The sequence below is a fragment of the Aaosphaeria arxii genome (genome assembly GCF_010015735.1).
Source record: "Aaosphaeria arxii CBS 175.79 unplaced genomic scaffold BU24scaffold_4, whole genome shotgun sequence".
Taxonomy (NCBI): Eukaryota; Fungi; Ascomycota; class Dothideomycetes; order Pleosporales; genus Aaosphaeria; species Aaosphaeria arxii.
Window position 1 is genome coordinate 1,714,135 of NW_022983477.1, and position 16,161 is coordinate 1,730,295.

At 50.0% G+C, this 16,161-nt stretch overlaps 6 protein-coding genes across 6 annotated transcripts; 2 read left to right on the forward strand and 4 right to left on the reverse strand.

Moving 5' to 3' along the window:
• Positions 1-94: 94 nt before the first annotated feature.
• Positions 95-3,706, forward strand: BU24DRAFT_369700 (glycoside hydrolase family 2 protein). Its single transcript, XM_033524407.1, has 3 exons — positions 95-1,046; positions 1,098-2,082; positions 2,133-3,706. Exons 1-3 carry the CDS (start codon positions 412-414, stop codon positions 3,621-3,623), a joined length of 3,111 nt encoding a protein of 1,036 aa, XP_033384168.1. The 5' UTR covers positions 95-411; the 3' UTR covers positions 3,624-3,706.
• A 227-nt stretch (positions 3,707-3,933) lies between these two features.
• Positions 3,934-5,418, forward strand: BU24DRAFT_422132 (oxidoreductase family protein). Its single transcript, XM_033527905.1, has one exon. The coding sequence runs from the start codon at positions 4,066-4,068 to the stop codon at positions 5,284-5,286; it is 1,221 nt and encodes a 406-aa protein (XP_033384169.1). The 5' UTR covers positions 3,934-4,065; the 3' UTR covers positions 5,287-5,418.
• A 146-nt stretch (positions 5,419-5,564) lies between these two features.
• Positions 5,565-7,035, reverse strand: BU24DRAFT_433164 (FAD/NAD(P)-binding domain-containing protein; the record flags this gene model as incomplete). The annotated part of the gene is made up of 2 exons (XM_033529956.1): positions 5,565-6,062; positions 6,187-7,035. 2 exons carry the CDS (start codon positions 7,033-7,035, stop codon positions 5,565-5,567), a joined length of 1,347 nt encoding a protein of 448 aa, XP_033384170.1.
• An 843-nt stretch (positions 7,036-7,878) lies between these two features.
• On the reverse strand, positions 7,879-11,500 carry BU24DRAFT_409013 (uncharacterized protein; the record flags this gene model as incomplete). Its single annotated transcript, XM_033525895.1, has 2 exons — positions 7,879-10,112; positions 10,840-11,500. The coding sequence occupies 2 exons, from the start codon at positions 11,498-11,500 to the stop codon at positions 7,879-7,881; spliced, it is 2,895 nt and encodes a 964-aa protein (XP_033384171.1).
• Positions 11,501-12,017: 517 nt separating this feature from the next.
• On the reverse strand, positions 12,018-13,964 carry BU24DRAFT_369708 (aldehyde dehydrogenase). The gene is made up of 2 exons (XM_033524408.1): positions 13,599-13,964; positions 12,018-13,509 (listed from the first exon to the last, which is right to left on the reverse strand). The coding sequence occupies exons 1-2, from the start codon at positions 13,708-13,710 to the stop codon at positions 12,158-12,160; spliced, it is 1,464 nt and encodes a 487-aa protein (XP_033384172.1). The 5' UTR covers positions 13,711-13,964; the 3' UTR covers positions 12,018-12,157.
• A 47-nt stretch (positions 13,965-14,011) lies between these two features.
• Positions 14,012-15,636, reverse strand: BU24DRAFT_422135 (tryptophan synthase beta subunit-like PLP-dependent enzyme). The gene has a single exon (XM_033527906.1). The coding sequence runs from the start codon at positions 15,579-15,581 to the stop codon at positions 14,439-14,441; it is 1,143 nt and encodes a 380-aa protein (XP_033384173.1). The 5' UTR covers positions 15,582-15,636; the 3' UTR covers positions 14,012-14,438.
• Between the last annotated feature and the right edge of the window lie 525 nt (positions 15,637-16,161).

Here is a 16,161-nt window from a genome sequence, read left to right on the forward strand (position 1 = left end):
CCGCCGCATTATTGTTGGTCCGAATGGGATATCCCGTCACGTGTCAGTCCATTCCAGTGTAACCCTCCGGTCTCTAGTTGTGCACGCCGATCCTCCCAAACTTGCCTTGCCCAGTGTGCCAGTTCAAACTCCCCCAAACCCGCCCACTTCACTACGAGTTTAACTGTGGGGACCAATACCAATCGATCACCTGAGCTCACCACACCTTTTCTGTATGGCAATCCTTGGCTCACACTTCGCTCTGTCGGGCGGGTTTCCCAATATGTCCATAATTCGGGACAACGCTTTTACACGTGGGGCAATGGCATGACGAAGCTTCTTTTCCGTAACATCTTCCGCTCCTCATAAAAGAAGCAGGAAATAGCCAGCCACCATTCTCTAAGAAAACATTGCTCGGCCAGAACATCAATCATGTCTTCTGTTTCTGGAACACAGCCGGCTGGCACCCCGGACTGGAACAATCTTAAGGTTTTGCACAAAAACACGCTTCCACCGCGTACATACTTCCATCTGTACAATGCCGAGGAAGATGCTCTGAGCTACGACTCCAACAAATCCAGAACGCACTCTCTGTCTGGCACGTGGAAATTCCAACATTCATACTCGCCCTTCGAGGCCCCAGAAGGATTCGAGTCTCCCTCTTTCGACAGTTCGTCATGGAGCGACATTGCCGTTCCTGGCATGTGGCAATTGCAGGGCTTTGGCAAAGGACCTGCATACACCAATGTCGTCTATCCAATTCCTGTCGATCCACCCAATGTCCCATTTACTGACAATGAGACTGGATCCTACATTAAGAGTTTCACTGTACCCAAAGAACTGAAGGACCACCAGATCCGTCTGCGGTTCGAGGGTGTCGACTCTTCATTCCATGTTTGGGTCAATGGAAAAGAGGTGGGTTACTCTCAGGGAAGCAGAAACCCTGACGAGTTTGACATCACCTCTTTCGTGGACTTCGATAAGGAGAATACTCTCGCCGTTCGTGTCTATCAGTGGTGTGATGGAACTTGGATCGAAGATCAGGATCAATGGTGGGCCAATGGAATGTGAGTATACTGTCGCAGATTCGAAATTATTATCATATTAATGGCATACAGCTTCCGAGATGTATTCCTTGTTGGCTTCCCCCAGGAGGCACGCATCGAAGATCTCTTTGTGCAGACTCTCCTTGATTCGGACTATGTCAATGCCGACCTGAAGGTTCGAGTCACGACCCAAGGAGCTGGAAAACTGCAATTCAAATTGCTTGATGCACAGAAGAAGGAGGTTGCGTCAACAAGCAAAGAAGCCTCGAATGAATCGTCCACAGAGGTCACGATTCAGGTCAAGGACCCTCGCAAATGGACTGCTGAATCACCTTACCTCTATCACTTGGTCGTATCATTGGGCCCGAACCAGCACATTGCTCATCGTGTTGGCTTCCGACAAGTCGAAATGAAAGATGGCTTGATCAAGGTCAATGGAAAGCGCCTTGTATTCCGAGGAGTCAACCGTCATGAGCACCACCCCCAGTTCGGTCGCACAATTCCCCTTGACTTCCTCAAGGCGGACCTTGTGACGATGAAACGCCACAATATTAACGCCATCCGAACATCCCATCAGTTGAACGATCCGCGTTTGTTGGAGCTCACTGATGAGATGGGTTTCTGGGTCATTGACGAGGCCGATCTCGAATGCCATGGCTTCGAATCAATTGCTGATGCCTCTTTGAATGCCGAAGAGCGCGCCATGCCTTTCCGTCAGCGTCAGTTGCTCACAAGAGAGAAAGCTGCCCAGTGGACGACCGACAACCCAGACTGGGAAGAGGCGTATGTTGACCGGGCAAAGCATCTTGTTAGGCGAGATCAGCTTCATCCCTCAGTTATCATCTGGAGTCTTGGTAACGAGGCGTTCTTCGGTCGCAACTTCAAAGCCATGTACAAGTGGATCAAAGAGTACGACAATAGTAGACCCATCCACTACGAGGCGGACATATTTGCCGAAACAATGGACATGTACTCTCGGATGTATCCTCCGATTGACGAGATTGTTACATTTGCCAAAGACGAAACCAAAAAGAAGCCGCTGGTGCTCTGCGAGTTTGTAAGTTTTACTACGTTCTTCTCGGTTCTATCCAACTAACTGTGAGGCAGATCCATGCCATGGGCAACGGCCCCGGCAACATCAAGGAGTACATTGACGCGTTCTACAAATACCCCACACTTCAAGGTGGATTTGCTTGGGAATGGGCTAACCATGGTCTACTGACCAAAGACAAAGTGACCGGTGAAGAATACTACGGTTACGGTGGAGATTTCGGCGAGCTTATTCATGACTCTACATTCGTCATGGATGGCTTGGTGAACTCTGACCATACCCCCAATGCTGGACTGATAGAATACAAAAAGGCTATCGAGCCAGTGCAGCTACTTGAGGTAAATGGTAGCAAGGCTAAGTTCATTAACCGATACGATTTCATCACCCTTGACCATCTCAGCTGCCGCTTGTCAACCACTTCTGATGGACAAAAGTCAAGCGAGCCCCGCTCCATCGAAGTCCCATCAGGTGTTGCTGCAGGCCAGACATTTCAGCTTGACCTTCCCACCGACTCTGCCGGCCAGGGTCAAACATTCGCAAACTTCTCATTCCAACTTCAGGAGGCCACGCCAACCTTGGAAGCAGGTTTCGAAGTTGCCACAGCCCAGGTGGAGATTGTGTCCTCTTCTGGAGTTAAGAAGATCAGCAACGCCAGTTCTGCAAAGATTAATGTTGAGCAATCACGCAATACACTCTCAATCAAGGGTTCAGCTTCGACATGGACATTCAATACCCTCCATGGAACATTGACTTCATGGAAGAAGAACTCCACGGAGATCATCTCCAAAGCACCAGTCATCGACTTTTACCGCGCCCCAACCGACAACGACATTCCTCAAGATGGTTGGGACTGGAAAGACAAGCGACTGGACGCTGCCGAGCCTTCAACTAGGAAGGTGGAGTGGTCGCAGCCCAGCGATAGTGAGATTGTCGTTGTAGTCACACAGCGAGTAGCACCTCCGGTTCTGTCCTGGTCGATCGACTGCACACTCACCTACCGCTTCCATGCCGATGGCTCCTTGGCTGTACATGTCTCGGGCGCTCCAAAGGGATTGAACCTCCCTCGCACGCTCCCCCGTGCTGGCCTGATCTTGGAACTCCCCCAGCAATGGCAATCCGTTGAGTGGTTTGGCCGCGGCCCTGGCGAGTCATACCGTGACAGCAAATTGTCACAGCCCATCGGATCTTATAGTGTCTCATCGGTCGATGACCTCCGGGTCGACTACGAAGTCCCCCAAGAAAGCTCAAACCGCACCGACACTCAGTGGCTCAAGTTGCAAAACGGCGATAGTTCGCTCTTCGTCCAATTCACTGATGCTAAGGGCGAGCAGACGAAGCCTTTCGACTTCCAAGCAACCCATTACCGCACGAAGGACGTGGCTGATGCCAAGCATCCCTACGAACTGAAGAAGCTGAAGAGGGAGGAGGTTGTCCTTAGATTGGATTTCGAACACCACGGCTTGGGCAGTGGAAGCTGTGGTCCCAGGACTCTGGATGAGTACAGTCTCTTGACGAAGGACTTTGAATTTAACATCCTGCTCCAGTAAGCGGTTTTGATGATTTTGAGATATATGATCAGATATCTAGATTAGACCAACACGAATCTTGATGAATATGAACTTTACGTTGGATCAGACACCTATCGCATTGGCGTGATTACAATCAATCTGCGGCACTACCTATTCCACTGTTGATCCCCAAAGTCATGAAGATCAATATTATCAATTGCGACGATGGACGTTGTGAGATGTTGGATTTGTCAGATCCAACATTTCTACCATTACTAATAGTGCAGACCAATCACGTGCATTAGTACAATCGCCATTTCAGAAGTCGATCCCATATCGCAGGATCAGGATTGATAATGCCATGCGGGGCGTAAGCCCTTAACTACGTGACGCAATAGCTAGGGGAAGCCAATACATAAAGCGGTACAAAGCCCATGGCTTCACAAAATCCCATAACCCCAATCGCAATCACCACACCACAATGTCCACCTCACAGAACACCAACACCACCACCGACAACAAGACGAAGATCCGAGTCGCCCTAATCGGCCTCTCCGCCTCTGCAAAAGTAACCTGGGCCGCAGATGCGCATCTCCCCTATCTTCTGCACCCCCAAGGCCAAACCCACTACACCCTCACCGCGCTCCTCAACTCCTCCGTCGCCGCCGCCGAGAAGGCCAAACAGCACTTCAACCTCGCCGCCAGCGTGGAAGCATACGGCGACCCGGAGGCCCTGGCCGCAGACCCGGACATCGACCTCGTGGTCTGCAACACGCGCGTCGATGTGCACTTCCCCGTCATCGAGCCGTCTCTCCGCGCGGGCAAGGCCGTCTTCGTGGAGTGGCCGCTCGTCGAGAGTGTCGCGAGGGCGATCGAATTGACTGGCGACAAGCCGATTCGCAATTCTATCGTTGGGCTTCAGGGTAGGGTTTCGCCGATCGTGCTGCGGGTTAAGGAGGTTCTTGCGTCCGGTGCCATTGGCAAGGTGTTGAATACGGAGATCAAATCGTATGGGAACCTTTTGGAGAGAGATCGGGTGCCGGAGTCGTTGACGTATTTCGCGGAGAGGAAGGTTGGCGGGCATCCGGTGAACATTCATTTCGGGCATCTGATCGATTGGGTGCATGACACGCTGGGAGAGTTTGAGGAGTTTCAGGCGAGGGGCCAGGTCCAGAGACCGGAATTGAAGGTCGTGGGTGCGGATGGGGAGGAGAAAGGGACGGTCAAGTCGGATGTTTGGGATTGGTTTGCAGTTCATGGGACGTTGGCACAGGGTGAGAGGACGGCAGAGATCGTCGAGGGCGCGTCGTTGGTCGCGACGTTTCGATTGGGACCCGCGTTCAAGGGAAAGCCCGGATTTGAGTGGAGTATCAACGGTACGAAAGGGGAGCTGTTGGTTACAGCGCCCGGGCCGTATCTCATGGCTGATAGTTTTACGGGACCTATTACGATTGAGTTGCATGATCATGCCACGGATGAGGTCAAGGATCTGGGATGGGACTGGAAGGAGTGGCAGAAAGATGAACGGCTCGTAACCAGGGGAAGGAGCACAGCGGAGCTATATGAGAGGTTTGCTGAGTGGGTTGAATCAGGGATGCCAGAACAAGATGAGAAAGGGAGGGAGTTTCCGAGAATACACGATGCTGTTGTAAGGTTGAGGGAATTCGACGAGCTTTATAGGCAGTTTGATGCGCATAAATGATGGTAGAAAGTTTACTCCATCTGAGTTTACTAGCCGAATATCGATCACTATAGGTGGATTTAGCTATACTGATATTATTATTCGAGGCTCAAATTGTTCATATGGCGGTCATATCAACCGTCTATTGTCGAATTCATCATTGAGTGAGCAAGATCATAAATCAGATCAATCAGTTGAATGTTCTTGACATAGACGTACAAATAGTTCAGTCAGATCCACCAGTAGGATACATGAATCTACATAATCTGTTCTTCTGGGATTGCCTAAGATCCCCAGCCTCAAATCTTCCCGTTCAAGTTGCTCTGAAATCGACTGTCACCGACGATTTCATCCCACCTCTCCTCCACCTTCCTAACGTCCCCCTCAAGATCATGTAACCAAATCCACTCGAACCTTGAGTTGAGATTTTCGAGCACCTTGCTCATATCATCACCGACTCCCTGGCCTTTGAGGATGTAAATGTTCCCGCACTCCTCGCTGGTTAAGACTTGCTTTTGCGCTCTCGGTCGCCTGATCTCATCGTAGGCTTCGAAAGCAGCTTCAATGAGCTCGGTACGCAAGGGCGATGGTTTCGTGAGTATATCGTCCGGTGTGCTTTTGAAGAGCTTTCCGAGAACTCGTGAGAGAATAAGAGCGTCTTCGAGACACTGGCCTGCACCTCCGCCTTGATGTGGACCACCAGCATGTGCGACATCGCCAAGCAGACAAATTTGAGAATTATAGTAAGTTGGTGTCTCTGGATGATGGAAGACGCCCCAGCGGACTGGTTGTGCTCGCTATCATAAGTCAGTAATGATATCAAGACAAATGCAGAATGATTTGAGTTTTGTAAATGGAAATAGATATGCTGTGGGCCAAAATATTTCGGACCAACGCCATGTATTTCGATAATAGACTTACATCTAGTAACCGTTTGAGCCTTGAATCTATCCGGAACTCCTCGAAGTCCGCCAGCATCTGCTCCTTTGAGACCTCATAAGTAGTGTCGGGCGCCGTCCATTGGGTTTTATCCTCTTTGAACGCTACCACATTCACTGCTCTTCCTTCGGAAATCGGGTACGTAGAGAAATTAGCCCCTTTCGCGATGTACATTTTCGCGTCCGTAGCTAAATCGCCCACGATCTCCTTCGCGTCTTCCATAGAAACAATAGTCCTGTAAACATATCTGTCCGCATACTTCGGCTCCACGCAATCGGGATATCTTTCGCCGAGCACCACGCTTCTTGAAAAACCCTTGACGCCGTCACATCCGACTACTACTGCATGGTTGGCAACCTCGCCATTGTCAAACTCGAGCAGGACTGTGCCGCCATTTTGCTTCATTTCTTTGACTCGAACGTTGAACCTCACGTTTCCGCGATCGATAAAACTCGTCATAATGTCCAAGAGATCTTTTCTGTGCGCGCCAGTCCTTTCGAAGTAGCTCGCGCCCCAACCTCCATTTCCCCACCAGCTCTCGCCCTCACCCAAACCCTCTTCCATTCTCATGGCCTCCATCATCACATGCTTCTTTTCTGGGCGAAGGTTGCCGGTGGCGATATTCATGTACATATCTCGAAAACGGTGGTCGATCAAGTCCATGGAGCGGAGGGCGTTTGGACCTAGACCAACACCAGCACCGACGGCTGAGAATGCAGGGGCTGCTTCGTAGATCGTGAACGGGATGTTCAAATGTGAGAGACCAATCGCTAAACCCAAACCACCGATCCCAGCACCAACAATTGCGACATTGAAGTCCGAGCCTGCCATAATTGTAATCAAATGGTCGAATTAAGTTGAAACATGGTAAGAAGGAGAAAAAGATTGGGAAATGGTAAATATAACAGCAAACGCATTAGCGTGACAGTTGTCGTTTACGGAGAGTTGAGGCGAAAGAACTGAAGATCTCGAGGCGAGTAGGCGAGTTGCATTTGAGTCGTACAGGGGCGGATAGATAGTACAGTACCAACAACACGGAAGCATCTATGCTCTGCATGCTCAAGTGCACAACTGCGAGAAAGGATTGCGCCTGATGCTTCGGTTGAATGCAATACGGAATGGTGCTGTTGCGCTACGTGGAGACGGTGCGTGGAAGCTGATGGATAGACTCTGCACATCCGCCTATCAGAAGAGGGGCAAACTGCGGCTACATGCTTCCGACCGGGCTCCATGACGGAGGTTATTCGGTCGAAGGATGTACGGAACATGTAGGCATAGCCATATATAGAAGGACTGCTCTACTGTTGATCGGTAGATGCCCTTCGCCTGAATGTTGTAAGACGTGGCCTAGTATGCATGCAATACAATCGTTTCTTGAAGGAGCTGTATAAAATAACACCACGAATCCAAATACAAGACCACTCAATGAGCATAGATCAGGTAAAGCGCATCTGGGTATACCATCTATGTGTGAATGACGACTTCAAGCGACAATAACATGAGGACCAATCGGCAATCGCTCCAAAGGATGTTAGGGTAATCATATAGTCGTCGCAGCAGTTTGCAAAAGGCAAAAAATAAGAGAAGATCCCTGTACAGTCGTTATACCACTGTACCCGTGTAGCCCAATTAAAAAAAGATCCCGCCATACCGTACGCCTTTTGGAGCGGGTTTCTATGCTCCGTTGTTTGGTGGAACGCCTTCGTTACCCAAAAGATTCCCTAAGTCGGCCCATTGCCAGTCTTGGATATTACCCATGGAAAAATCCATAAATCCCATTTGCGTATTACGGTCGAACCCTCGCTGGGAGTAGACAGGGCCAGGACCACCGGTGTATTCCGCATCAGGGTACATACGTCCGGGTACGTGATCAGCGAACATGTAAGCCCCGCTGTTCGTGGATGATTGGTGAATTGGAAATGACGAGGGGTCATGATGAGGTGGTAGCATTTGTTGCTGTTGGTCTGTTGGCTCTTCCTGTTTCGTAACTGGTGCCCGTTCGGGAGCCTGTCTAGTTGAAGATGTAGCCATGGAGTTCAATTCAGGAACGAGTGAGGCCCATTTGTCAATCGTGCCAGGCATACGAGGGTTGCGCCTATGCTGTTCCGTGAGAGCGGCGAGTTGTGAGAGAAGGATACGTGCTTCTGCAACATCTTCCTCAATACGGTTGCTACAACATACTATGTCCAAAACTAGGACAGATCCACTAGCGAGAGCGTACCAGATGTCCCACCAGGTGATTGGATCAAATTTCCCTAGACTCTCAAGTTGGATCAGAATGCGAGCAAGTGCTCTTCCAGATTCAGCACATGCTTCTGCCATTCCAATCAAACCGCTATTAGCGGGGTCCTTTCCTTCCTTCGAAAGCGTCGTTGCACGATGAAGTAATGCTGCGCGACAAAGAACTGAAACCGTGTAATGGAATTTCGCGTGAAGTAGTAGTAGCGGACGCTGAAATGATGGCGGAGATGTTGCAACAGCGTCCATCTTTAAATGCGATGGAATGCTCTCTTTCCATCGGTCAAGCTCCCTTAGAACACCGGCAGCCGGAGACAAGGGGCCTACATATAATTCTTCAGTAGCATTCCCATGTGCAGTTTTGGGTGCACGGCAGGCAGATGCGAGATGAACTACGAGTCGATTGAACCATTCGCAGTAGTCCGGAGGACAATAGGTAGCCATGCCAATCAAACGCTCGTTTGGACAACCAATTCGAGAACCGGGATTGTGCTCAATAGCACTTGGTCGATCATAGGAAGATACTTGCATCTGTTCAAAGGCGTACAGTGTCCACCAAAGCCGCTTTCTCAATTCTCTGGCCAGAGGAGTCTGCATCGTGGTGACTCTGTCCTGGTGCAGACCGATAGCGAATGCTATTCGAATTGCCGCCCCCGTCAGATTCCAACATGCATCTCTATGGTTTGTGTTGTGCAGGTGTAATGCAGCGAGCATCAGAGCCTGGACGGCCATAATGCTTGATGTAAACATGACGCCAGGAAGTAGCCTTTGGACGCGGAGCCACCATTGCTTTTCTTGATCCTCCGTCAAAGCTACGTGCGCAACGCGTCGCGCTAAAAGCAAGACGCAGAGCAAGGTGCAAAGCCAAGCAGGGTCGGCCCTTTCTGAATTATTGTCCCATTGCTCGTAGGCTTCCCTAAAAGATGCCTCGTGGAGGACGGGAAAATCGGGATTGATATGGTCGAAGAAAGCAGAAATCAACGGCTCGGGACTTTGCGTCTCCCCGACGGCTGCGCGTTGCTCCACTGGGGAATTATGATCGATGTTGGACGACGCGCTGGGCGTGGAAAGCGCGTGAAGGTCGTTCTCGCTTTCAATAGCTTCCTGATCGGCCGCATTTCTGCCAAACAGGACGAATTCGCGCACAGGGCCATCGCCCTGGCCAACCAATGCGCGCAGTTTGAGATGGAATGAAAAGGAACTGGAGGGACCGATAAACTGGACTTGGCCCTGTTGGTCGGGTAGTAATGATAATGATTCCTCCCCTTCTGTTCCGCTGTTGTTGGCGTGCTCTCCTGCAGTATCTCCAATCACGGATTCAGGTAGCGAGATTCCCATGGAACTTCCCAGCTGCCGCAGTTCCTCTATATTGGAAACGTCTGCTTCCGGAAGCAGCCCCTTCACAAGAGACTCGAGCAGAGCAAGCCTGCTCCCTAAGCCTTCTACGCTTCCGTAAAGTCGCTTTTTGCGAGGTTGTGTGGTGAGGCACTCGATCTTGTGGACCAAGCAGTATCGGCAGGCATCCTGGCCCGGCTCTTTCCTGCATTTCTGCTTTCGCGACTTGCACTTGTCGCAGCTTGTCTCGGTCCGCTTTCGTTTATCGAGGGGTACACGGCGAGAATTCTGAGCATGGGAGGTCGATTGAGACATTGTAAGACGTGGGGCTGATTCTTCGAGATGGAGTGGTCGCGGAAGGGCGGGATATCATGACGTTTGCAGAGACATGGGATATGTAGATGCCCCTAGGGGCGTCAAGAGGGTGGTAAGTTTTGGAGAGAAAGTCGCGGGTAGAGGAAAAGTAACAAGCACAGAGGAGTATCGGGTGTCATAAGAGGTAGAATAGAGCAAGGCTACATAGGTAGGCACTTAGTGCAATAGAGAGGTCGCGCGAGAGCTTGGGAAAGACTAGGCGATATCAGGCCCTAAGATTCGGCTCCTCGCCTTGTTTCCAATCAAAGGCACGGCAAGAAGAGTGCTAGAAGCCGTCCCACAACCTTTTGGGCCAGAAGCAGCAAAAGACAGTGGAAGGGGTGTGAACGGGGATGGCACTGGTGGATTGAGGTAGACAGGAGTAGATGTTGTGGCTGCGCGGGGACCGGAAAGCCAAGAATCACGAGTCATGAACATCCGCTTTAGGGTTAGAGTTAGATCCTACTTCCTCGTAATTACCTGGTTATCTCATTTCACGATGATTGCTGAAGTCAATAAAATGTCACCTACAATAACCCTTCAACTGCAGCAACACAAAAATAATGAAAATGCAACCAGGGAAAGGAAACGAGTAGCCCCTTCAATGCTCCTCCAACAAACACCCAAACCCTCCCATCTGATCCCTGATGCCTCGACTCCGATACGCGTGCCATACCGTCGCCGTATTGATCGCAATTACCGGCTTACCCAGCTCCACCTCCATTTCCGCCGCTACTTTTGCACAAAACAGATTTGTCCCTGCTTGAACTAAAGCATCGATCTCCGGCGTATTAACTTTCCTAAATGCCTCCTTTAACCTAGCGGGTTCGACATCAGCAATCGACTTCGCGGTGGGACATTTCAATCCGTAAATATGGACCACCTCATAACCGGCTTCTATGAAATACGATCGCACTTGCTCATCTCCGATAGTCTGGTACGGCGTAATGATCCCGATTCTCTTGGCGTCTAGTATCTTCAGAGCTGCATTGCAAGCTTGCGCTCCCGTAGTGACGTCGAGACCCCCAGTCAAGTCTTTCATCAAAGCTTCGAACTCGGCTGCTCCAGCCTTGCCGCCCCAGAAGGTCTCGGAGCTCATTCCCATGACCACGAAGTCGGGATGTGCCGTCATAACATTTGATACTGCATTGGCGATCTCCTTCCGAAGGTCATTTATGAACTGGTCGAACTTTTCGTCACTATCAAAATTCGGGTCGCGGATGAGGATCCTTCCACTATGCCATGACATGCCATGGACAAGCATCTGATTGTATTCTGCTTCGACAGCTACGTTCGTGGATGGGAGTATGACGGCAAAAGTGCCTCGTGGGGAGAAGTGATAGTTTGGCATCCAGTCTGTCACAAGCATAAAATACTTGTCACGTGAGTACTCCGTCCACTGATGAGATTAGATATATATGGAACGATGAATCCCGTATCCCTCATCAGACCGGTTCACAAGCAATAGGCAGCCAGTTGTATATATATGCTTTACACTACACCTGCTCTTCTTATCAACAAACGCCGAGGCTCAATTGATTTCGAAAGCATCCAACCCCACCTTTTGCCTGCTCAAATCTTCCTATCACAAGGCTATCGTTCTGCACTTTCATGGGACAACATATCGCTCACTACGCCACAAACATAACCACCTCGCTTGGAGTGGCTGTCTCGGAAGCAAGGAGCCGCTGTCGCAACGCAGTGTATATGGATCAGCGACGCGATGTCTAGATAAGCATCGGATCTGAATTATTCATGCCCGGATCGTTGGCAATTTGAAGGCGTAGCCATGAATCGCTAGAGCATGTTGGAACACATGTTCTGTAGCTGCCGTTCCGCGCGGAAACTTCGCCTACGAGCCGTTCACTAGGAGCAATGTCGGTGTTATTTCCAGGTCTTGGGGTCATCGACTCATCGACAATGAACTCGCTTCACAATATCCCACGATTAGCGAGAGTAAGCTACGATGTTGTGGGAAGACGATTAATTCGCCAATCTGTGAACTACAGATCAAATGTAGTAGGGACTAAACAATGCCGCCAATACCAGGTGCCCTGACATATAAGCTCTTGACCTCCAGATAATGCTCCATACTGTCCAACAAGCTCTCCCGTCCCGTTCCACTACCCTTCCACCCTCCAAACGGCAGGTCCCAGCATCCAGTTGGTGAGGTGCAATTGATGCCCACCATACCGCTTTCCAGTTTCTTCCCCACCCTGACAGCACGTTCCAAGTCCTTTGTGTAGAGCGCTGCGTAGAGCCCGAATTCAGTATCGTTAGCTTTCGCAATTGCTTCCGCCTCGTCGATAAATGTGTTTATAACGACGACGGGGCCGAAAACTTCCTCCTTGGTCAAGCGCGAGTCTTCAGGTACGTTGGCGAAGATAACCGGGGAGACAAGGAGCGATTTGCTATCATTCTTTTCAGACGAACTGCCCGTGTCAATTGTTGTTCCTGCCTCGTCTTTGCCCAGCGCGATATATCTCTTTACCGTCTCAAGCTGTGTCTTATCTGCCTGCGGCCCGTGGTTCACATCCGGATTTGTAGGGTCGCCTAGCCTTCTCGTTTTCGCGAATCTTGTGAATGCTTCTAAGAATTTATCCTTGATGCTCTCTTGCACATATATGCGGCTGTTTGCCATACATGTCTGACCCGAATTCCAATTTATGCTGTTTTCGGTCTCCTTCGCAGCCCGCTCGATATCCGCATCTTCGAACACGAGGGCGGGAGACTTCCCTCCCAGCTCGAAGACAACTTTCTTCAAATTGCTCTTCGCGGACGCTATCTGGATAGCCCTTCCCGTGCGCGTTGAACCCGTGAATGAAAGTGCCCTAACCTTCATGTGTTCGGACAGAGCAGCTCCGGCAACATTGCCATGACCAGAGAGGACATTGATCACACCGGGAGGAAACCCGCACTTCTCAATCCACAGGGACACTTTCCACGGCGACAACGGCGCCTTCTCACTGCTCTTTACGACCACACAGTTTCCTGCAGCGACAGCGGGAGCAACCTTCTTGGAAAAAAAAACCAACGGAGCGTTCCAGGGGATGATGATCGCGACGACGCCGAATGGTTGCCGAAGACTCATGTTAAGGAATCCGGGAGTGTTCAAGCTGGTGTGACCCTGGGGGTACGCGGCCTCGGCGAAATAGTTGAAGTGCGTGGCCGCATAGTTTGAGTCGAAGTAGGTGCTTACGGGTCTACCCATGGCGAGGGCATCGAGCTGGGCGAGAGAGCCCTTTTCAGAGACAACGAGCTCGGCCATCTTCTTCAGCGGTTTTCCGCGCTCGGCGGGCGATAGAGAGCTCCATGATGGGAAGGCCGCGAGCGCGGCTGCTACGGCTGTGTCGACGTCCTCCCGAGTGGCTTCCGCAACTGTTATGGGGTTGTTAGTCGTAGATCCTACAGTGACAAGACGAATGACTAGATGGATTTGGTGAGGAGGCTTGCTTGTTCGTGAATACCTTTTGCGACCACCTCTCCTGTATGAGGAGAGAAGAGCTCGAACTGTCCGCCGTCGGAGGCCGGGACGAGCTTGTTGTTAATCAACAATTGTGTCTCCAATGGTGCACTCATTCTGGGTGATAACTTGAAATATTCAACTTGTGTTGTTGATGTAGCACCAATTTCCAAAGAACAAATACGTTACAAGTAGCGCTATGTAGCTAATACATCTAATAGATGTTTATATGTACGAAGTTGAGAGCTTCCTATGTAATAATGTATGCGCAATTATGGCGAGTCATGGATCAGATGGATGGAGGGGTAGTGGAACCCATGCTAATCAACTGCCCATGTGGGGTCGAATTGATCAGCATATCGGGTGGTTGCTTCCAGCGTTGCGTGAGTCCCTGGTATGTGAGCGAGCGTTGCAATATGTAACTGTGCCGCAAATTCTCAGCATGAGAACATACATACTGGACGAGGTGGCATGTTGCTTTGGCGAGTCTTGTAGATTGTCGGACCTGACTCTCTTACTAGGTACAGATAAGGAGATAACGTCAGGTTAGCTAATTGCTATGCCCGTAGGCTACAGTTGTATTTGGCAAATACATTTGGAAGGCCTTCATACTCTTATGTGGCTACATTACTGTATGCTCCAGAATACCTAGATTGCGAGGTCTGAGACTGCCCTTGACTGACTACAATGTACTTTCAAATAGCCAGCTCAGGTCACCTAATTGAATCTCGTACAGATTTTTCCAAAGTTTGTCGCTCATACATCAATATTGTTACGAAAGGCCTTGAGGTGATGATGTTTGGTTCTTCTCGCTCCATTCTATCTCATTGATCTTCTAGTCGGATCATTGCATAGAGGGATATGCGCTTAGAGCTGGGGTACCACCAGTGTGGACGAAGAGGACGTTTTCTACGCCATCGAACCCGTTCTTTCGCGTCAGTCCAATGACTCCAGAGATAGCCTTGCCAGTGTATACCGGGTCTGTCAAAATTCCTTCCGTTTCTGCTAAGAGCTTGATTGCATCTCGGGTAGCATCATCAAGCAAACCATACGCTCCACCATTGTACTCGCCTATCAGTTCGTAATCCTCACTCTTGATATCGTCCTCCTGTAGCCCAATAAGCCTCGCGGTGTTTCTGGCCGAAATATTGACCACTCTCTCGGTTTCGGAGATGTCGCAGCTGGTCGCCTGAATGCCAATAACTCTTCTCTTCTTCGACGCTGCTCCATCGTAACTCGCCTTTCGTTCCTTTTCAATTAGCTTAAACCCTGCCACCATCCCACCCAATGTACTGCCACTCGCACAGGACACGACGATAGCGTCCCACCGCACACCCAGCTCCTTCTCTTGCTGCTCGAGTTCAAAAGCCCATCGCGCAAACCCCAAGCCCCCAAGGAGATGTAGCGATGCTCCTGAAGGTATATAATATGGCATCCCTCCCTCCGCCCTTACCTTCTCCATCTCCCGCTGCGCAGCAATATCATATGACAGACCTCCCGTGTCCCTCGCTTCTTGTGCATCTTTCTCAGTCGATGGACGCCATTCGGCATTCAAGAGCGAAGCAATCTGTACATTTCCGGCCACATGGTATGCCGCCCGATCACTCTTCGAAGGATTCCCCAGCGAGGCATCCGGAGTCAAAATCGTTCGCATGCCATACCGGTTCCCTGCCGCAGCAACTTGGCGCTGGCTGTTACTCTGGACGCCGCCGACAGTGACAAGATGGGTGCTTGATTTTGCTACAGCGTCCGCGATCACGTACTCTAGCTTTCGGACCTTGTTTCCACCATAGGCGAGGGCGCTATTGGAATCTTCGTGCTTAATCCATATTTTGGGCGTTTCTTTAGTTCCGGATTCTTTGGATTGTTGTGAGAGGTGGCGTGTGAGATTATTTAATGGTTCAATCGGTGTGGGGTATGGGTACATTAAAGCCACGCGAGGTATGTCCGCAAATGGACGTGGCAGACGGACACCGATCGTAGCCATGTTGTTGTTGTTCTCAGAAAAGTTAAACGGAATTTTCCACAGGTATTGCTATATGGTGATTAAGTCTTTTTGAGGTTCATAAAGATTGCAATGTTGCTGGCGTGATATGACGTCAAGCTTTTTTACGTGTTGTAAGCACGTCAGTTTCCCATTCCGGCATTGTGTTTTCCTCGTACTTAAATCCTACACAGATCATTCAACCACGGAGAACGAGAACAGAGTGGTCATTGTCACAGGAAAAGTAACCCGCTTCTAAGAGGCTCGAATTATTGTCTGTGCTAAGCCTTTAAAGAAAATGATATTCGCAAATCTTGCCGATCCTCAAAACCAGACTGTTTTTCAGTTATGTTCACTTGATCATTGATGTTGCTGCAATCCTGTATGATGTCGATATTCACGAACGAAGCTTGGCATATTCATAATAGCATGAAAACAATGTTATGAGCAGCAAGAATACGTGGCATTTTAAAGTCACTAATGTAAAGTTGGCGTGCATACTATGTTCAAGTCTGGGGCAGTACGTAAACATAGGATGCCTTATTACTTTAAAGCTCATCTTTAAAGTAGTCAAAGTCTTTCT